The sequence below is a fragment of the Nannospalax galili genome, unplaced genomic scaffold, assembly GCF_000622305.1.
Source record: "Nannospalax galili isolate Female #2095 unplaced genomic scaffold, S.galili_v1.0 scaffold513, whole genome shotgun sequence".
NCBI classification, from domain to species: domain Eukaryota; kingdom Metazoa; phylum Chordata; class Mammalia; order Rodentia; family Spalacidae; genus Nannospalax; species Nannospalax galili.
Window position 1 is genome coordinate 2,555,059 of NW_008334861.1, and position 7,012 is coordinate 2,562,070.

The 7,012-nt window shown below is 48.4% G+C and overlaps 1 protein-coding gene across 1 annotated transcript in view; it reads right to left on the reverse strand.

The window, feature by feature from the left end:
* Nucleotides 1-5,295: 5,295 nt before the first annotated feature.
* Nucleotides 5,296-7,012, reverse strand: part of LOC103731181 (paraneoplastic antigen Ma3 homolog) — a 2,241-nt gene continuing 524 nt past the window's right edge. Inside the window, exon 2 of the mRNA XM_008829506.2 lies at nucleotides 5,296-6,960. Coding sequence (XP_008827728.1) covers nucleotides 5,466-6,854 — 1,389 coding nt within the window. The 5' untranslated portion in view covers nucleotides 6,855-6,960 and the 3' untranslated portion in view covers nucleotides 5,296-5,465. The remainder of the gene's footprint in view (nucleotides 6,961-7,012) is intronic.

Consider the following 7,012-nt stretch of genomic DNA (forward strand, 5'->3'; position numbering starts at 1 on the left):
TCTGCTGTTCAACAATCTCTTCTCGACACGTTATTCTCGTAATAATACTGTTAGGAAAAAAGTCAATATTCTGACACGAAATATTCTCTCCGTGAGCCTAGGAGGGATAGAGGCTGCAGCGGCAGCGATTATGCCTTGTTTGTTCTCCTGTTCCTGAAGACTGCTCTTTTGTTGAAACCCAAATAAACCTAAGGAGTTGTGAGACAGCAACTCCAAAGCTGCAAGTAAGGTGCCCCAGGCCTTGGGCAGTAATTGTGACTCTTCCTCTACAGCCTTGCTAAGTAACGCTTAGCAGTAAAGGTGATGTCATTGCAAGTGCATTCTCTGTGACTTGGCATTGCTTTCCTGTGTGAGAAAGCTCAAGATTGGTTGATCTCCTTGTCCTCTTAGAGACATGATTAAAGAAGATGAAATCCATTTACATCCTTCTCTTAAATCTTGTTCCCTTACAAATCCTATTGAAATGAACATAAGATTGCAAAGTAAAGGTGCTCTCTAGACTTTCATCTTATTATAAGCCAGGCATTTTAAAGTTGGAGAATTCATGAAACTAAACATGTAAGAAAAATGTCATTTGTGTGTCCTGGACTTTTGAAAATGTCATTCCATATAAAATTCACAGTGTCATTGAGTTGAACATGGTCAACTTTTGAAAATCATCTGCCTGTCCCATTAAGAGTGGGTTAGCCAAGTGTGGGTGGCACATACCTTTAATCCTAGCACTTAGGAAGCAGAGGTAGGCACGCCTTTGTGTGTTCAACAGCAGCCTAGCCTACATACTGAGTTCCATGCCAGCTGGGGCCACAGGGGAGACCCTGTCCCCCCAAAAAGAGTGACTTATTAAAGAGTGCTATAAGTTTAATTCCTTGTTAAGTATTTTGTTACCTATATTGATAGAAATTACTAACAATTTTTTCAAATGCAATGTCTATATATCAACATTAATGATAGTTGTCGCTACATAAAAACTCTTATATGTTTTAAAGCTTTTATTGTGTAATTTCCTTTACATATAACATGTAAAATCTTTACTTGGAAACATTTTATTTGATAAATATGAAATTTTTCAGATTTCAGTTCAAATGAGTCACCTAAGGACCCAAGATGATGACTTATTGGGTAGGAGAGCTTAACAACTGAAGTTCAATTCCCAGAATCCACATGGTAAAAGGAAATAATTCACTCCCACAAGTTGTCCTCTGACTTTCACATGTATGGCACATGTGCACTCACACACAAACACAGACAGTATACATATGAGTCATTTAATTCCTCTCTTTTCCTGACTTTCCATGCCTTTGAGAACACAAGACGGCAGCTTGTTATGCGGAGGTGCTACTTCCTGTTCCTCCACAGGTACACTTGTAGTTCCGGCCGCTAATCTCATCACACATTGTCATTGTAGATGTACTGAATACAGTGTGTTCAGATTCTCTTACACTGTGCCTCCTATTTTCCACAAGAGGAGGAGAGTCCTACACCATGGGTATACTGTCTCTGAGGTCACTTTATTTCCTAAACTTTGCTGATCAGGAAAATACTCATATACATAAAATAAGAGTAAATAAATAAAAACTTCCCCCTTTTGTTGGGAGCCATGCTTGCCATAAGCATTGGAAATTAGGAGAGTGCCACTTTAAGAGCTTCTGAGCTCTCTGCTTCAGCGGTCAGAGCTGACAGGCTGTACCTGTATGATAAATTAGATCTTCTGGAAGATGCAGCTACGTGCTGTATCCATAGTAACTTTTTTGTTTCTGTTAGTAAAAATCACCTAGGTAACCCCAACTCCAGGTCAGACAAAAAGGACCTGGGGGACCCCAGAGTCGAGTTCCTTCTGGAGATCTCTCTTCGACCTGTACCTGCCTTCCTTTCAATAAATTCCTCGCATAACTTCAGACTTTGGCCTGAGTGTCCTTCTTGTTGAAGACCCAAGCCTGGTGGGCTTGGGGGGTGTTCGACACCCTTTATTCAAAGTTGATAGATGAATTGGATAGATGAATTTGGCCAATTGGGACAAAGCACCAGGATACAGATGAAATTCCAGCAGGATAGAGTTTATTAGCAAAAGAAAATACACCTGGGACAAATTCCCTTTGGGGTAGGGAAAAATGTCAGCTCTCAGGTTGTAGGCCAGGGTTTTTATGAGGGGAGGTTTCAGGGGATGCAGAAAGCGGGAAGATATTTTTAAAAATTAGGCAGGGGAAGCAGGGAAGCAGGAGCTCAGGGCTTCTCAGAACACCTTCTGTTAAAACCACCCCCTTCCATCCATCAGCCAGGATCTGGGTCAAAAGGTAGACGTCTGTTTACATTTTAAGATTATCAAAGGGACAGTCTTCTGTGCTAAAGCAACCCCTTGGGTCTCTGATCAAAAGGTGGAGTCTGTTTATCCTTCAGGATCATCAAAGGGGAAGTCTGCTGTGCTGGCCAAAAGGTGCAGAAAAGTCTGCTTCTCTTGACTTCAAAGACCAGGGTGCTCATCAACCGGGTTCCTTCAGTCTCAGGGGCCCTGCAGAACTGTGAGGCCCTGCTGCATTGGGGAGGGAGTTGCTGTAGGTCCAAACCCTAACAAAAGTGTGTGTGGTTTTATTGGCCATTAGACTTTAAGTGGCTCCTGGAGATATTTTGCCTGTCCTTACATGGTAGAAATAAGCTCCCCGGAGTTTCTCTGCATTGAACCCTATTAAATGTATATAAATACACACACACACACACACACACACACACATTTCTCTCTGTGTGTGGTGCACGTATGTGTGTTTGCAGACACACATGCATACAAATGCATGTACACATGTGTATCTGTGCATGCTTGAGCACACACATGCTTGTGGAGGCAAGAGATTAACTTCAGGTTGTTCACCTTATTTGGAGGGACAGGGTCTCTCACTGAACCTAGAGCTCACTGATGCAGATAGTCTGGCTGGCCAGTGACCTGTAGAGCTCCACCTACCACTGCTCCCTAGTGCTGGTATTACAGACACTCAGGGCTGTGGTGAAATTTTAAGTGCCTGCTTGGCGATCCAAACCCGGGTCCTCACTTGCACAAAAACACACAAACACACACACCCCAAAACCCATTTCACTCACACTCAAATATACACATTCATTAACATGGATTCAATCCCATCCCACCCCATCCCTCACATTTGCTCACATATTAACACATTCACTAAAATACACACACACACACACACACACACAAACACACACACACACACATTCATATATGATGTCACACATCCGTGGACAAGTTTGATGTGCCCCATCAGATGCATTAAGCTTCTGACCGTGCTTCCAGGCATCTGGCGCCACATGTCATGACTGCTGTCCCATGCCTTCCCTTCAGTAACTAACCTACGTATTCCTGGGGCCTCCCTGAGTGCCCTGGGAAATGAGGAAAACACTGCCCCCCTCCACCCATCGGTATTTGATCACCTGGCTCCCACCCACCCAGGGAACCCCAAAGACCCTAATGGGCTCTGCCCTGTCCCATCCCAGCCCACCCCCAAAGAAAGATTAGACTCAGCTGGACCATCTATGAAATTTATTGAAGAGAAACATTTACTGGTATCATTGAAGAGAGGGGGATGACAACACAGAAACTTCTCACAGTCACTAGAAGCTGGAGGTCCTGGGCCACCCTCCTCCTGGAGCTCCTCACAAAGGCCTCATCTGCCCACCACACTGGGACCCCTCTGCCACACTCTTCCTTCCCCAGAGTCCCAGATCTGCCTTTTGCTAGGAAAATGACCTTTGGAAATGCCCTCACTCTTTGGGAAGCCCTCTCCAAAAAACACCTACTGTGGGGTGGCCCTGACCTATTCTGGCACAAGATAGTCACAGGACATTGGAAAGCACAATGGGAAACAGCTCCAAAAACCCTAAAAAATGGAGTTAGAAGTACAAGGGTGGAACGACATAGCACAATCCCCAAGCCTGGTCCAAGTCTTCCTGCCCTTTCCAGGTTGAAGTCAGTCTCAACATGGGCATCAAACAGTTCATCACTGTTAGCCATCCTCATTGCTGGTTCCCAGGATTGGTCTCAGGGGCTCTGGAGAGGCACTGCTCAGATAGGAACACATGTTATCTGTAGGAGATCAAGCAGCAGCGGCCTGGCCTAGGTGTATATCAAGAAAGCAGACTAGGCGCTCACGACACTGGGTGGAAAAGAAGCGAGCACAGCCTTGCCTGGCACAGAAGCTCACAACACATGTGCCAGGGTGTGGAGGTGGCTGACTGGGTAGTCAAAGCCTCCACCTGCTCAAGTTAACACACACTTCACAACTTTGTACAGGAGCCATGGGTTGGGGGTAAGTGTGGGAGTGGGTACTCACTGGACAGCTGGGTCACTATGTGGTTGACAGGGAAGGGATTCCCCAGGGCAGGGGGAAGACTGTGCCAGGATGGCAAAGGGGACAGAGGGAGGGGAGGGCTGTCTGTGCTGGGAGAGCCAGGCAGTCAGCAGGACCACTGAGACGGCCTCTTCCGTGAAGTCCACCTTCCTGGTGTGAGTGGCAGACAGGACGGCACCTCAGTGTTGCTTCCAGGCCACCCGCCCAAGTCTGCGGGGTCGGGGGCCAGCTTTGGCAGTGCTGTGTTCACCAGGCTCTCCCTGCTTGCTCTCTGGGGTTCTCCAGCCGCCCTGGACAACAGAAAGCAGAACAAACTACCCCACCACCACCGAGCCCTCCTCCTGCTCTTGCAGCGCCTGTTTACACAAAAGCTGCCCTGCACACCCACTTCTTCCCAAGCCAGCTGAGGGCACCCACCCCACGGTACCTGGTGCCTCAGCCTGGGGCTCTTCTCAGGCACTGATGTCTTTCTCCCTCAGCCCTGTCAGACTGCAAGAGAAGAAACTGCCCCTGGGCTGGCAATGGCCTCCCAGGGTCTTTGGGTCCAGAGACCCAGCTTTCATTTACACAGGTGTTTGATGTGCTGCTCTCGTGGGGCTCCCCAAGAGCAGTGTAGATGATCCTGAAGACAGGCTGCACACTGCAACCTTTTCTCTGGAACACTGCTACCGTGCCTTGTGGTACTTGCCCCCAGGCACTGTTCCCTCTGACTAAGACAGTTCTGTGGCAGGCTCCTCCACACCCCATGTGGGCAGGGGATGGGTGGGTTTCTTTGATTTCCCAGTCTCATCATGTTTTGATTCTGTTTCACTGATACCCCTTCTGAGTCTCTGTGGCCCTGTGTGCCAGCTGCACCAATTCCCAGCTTCCATATCTGGCACTTTCTGGGGGCCTTGCAACTGGCCATCACTGAGCTGGATGCAGTGTGCTTTTGCTTGTTAGAGTCCTTTACAGTTCTCATTGGGTGAGGGAACCTGACCTGCACCTGGTTGTTTTGTCCTTGTGTCCCACTCAGGTTCCCTGTCATTTCTCTGAGCCGTTCCTTGCCCATCTTCAAGTATCTCTTTTGTTTTCTTGATCTATGAGAATAATTGTTGGCCTGTTCCTTGGAGCCTACTTGGTCTTGGGCTTGGGACGGCTCTTCTCCCAAGCCTGGCCCCTGTTTCCCAACTCAAATGCAGCCTGTCTCTTCTGCTTCACCAATGGCAGGTTAGAGGGGTTGAAACACTGTACTCTGATGTGGCCATCTTCTCCACAACTATAGCAGAATGTGTCATACCTTTGCTTTCTTAAGCCTTGGGATCCAGCCCTGTGCACACCTTCTCTCCGATGCTGGCCTCTGCCCCTCCGGCGACGGGTACCCTGGGAAGGCCTCACCTCAAGAGTGTTGCCCAAAGCAGGAGCAAATACTGCCCTACTGCCCGTGTTAGATGGACCTGGGCCTAATTCCATCCCCTCTAGGCACCTCTTCACTGGACCTAGAGTAGCCTCCCATTCCTCCTCCTCCTCACGCAAAAGCCTTACCAGGGCCAGGAAGCCAGGTGGCCTCCTGCGCTGTTTCATCAACTTAAGCTTCTCTCGAAGCTTTCCAGTAAGGGTGGCCCCACCTAAGATTCTTTTGAGGCGAGTGTGATTCACATTCCTTCGTGGTATTGCATGTTTCTCTATAGCTTTTTGGAGCAATGGTTCCAAACGCAGCACAAAACTAGACACTTTCTCTCCTGGCTCCTGATAGGCATTACAAAATTTCAGCTGGGCAATTTTTCGATTCTCTACAGGCCCAAATACCTGCCGCAGGGCCTCCAGGCACTCCTTCACTGTGACAGCAGCATTGTTAGCCCGGAGAACACTGACCACCTGTAGAGCAGGGCCTCGCAGGCATTCTATCAGCCTCCGCCTCTTTTCCATCTCGGGCACCTGCCACATCTGTAACATCTCAGTGGTGTGCTCAAGCCAGGCATCAAAGGCCAACCACCCTGGAATGGATACGCTGTTCCCAGAAAAGACTCTTAGTTCTCTGTACAACATCTGTTCTAGCAGAGGCTCCATCACTACACACAGAGTCTGGGCTAAGGTCCAGAAATCTGGTGCTACAGCCATTCTACAGGGCGAAAAATGACGGTGTGTCCCAAGGAGTCTGTTCATGTCTGATACTGTGCGCCTCTCCTCCTCTAAGAAGTGGTTCAGTTTATTAAGAAATTCATCGTCTGAGTGAGGGGGTTTCACAATCACTTCCCAGGGTCCCCCCTTTCCTGGTATCTCCCTGGGCACCAAATCATAGTCCAAATCCTTTGCAAGTTCCAACAGAAAGGCCTGGGCATTCTCCTCCCTCCGAAACATCCTGCCAATGATCCTGTATCTTCCCAGATGCCTGAGAGCTAGCTCCAGAGTCTCCTCAAACTCATCCTCACTACAATCCTCGGGTATCCCCAGGATCAGCATGGATCTCTGGGTGTCCAGATGCTCCCCCCTACACCAATCTTGCAACAGGGTCAACGGCATGGTCGCAACTTCAACAGATTCTAATGTGGGGAGTGATCAGGACATGATGTACATAAATCTGGGACAAATCCCAGGAAAAACGGCAGCCCACCCAGGTCTCCAGAGCCTGTGAATATGAATGGGCAAGATGAGGTTAATACCCTTCCCCCCCCCCTCCC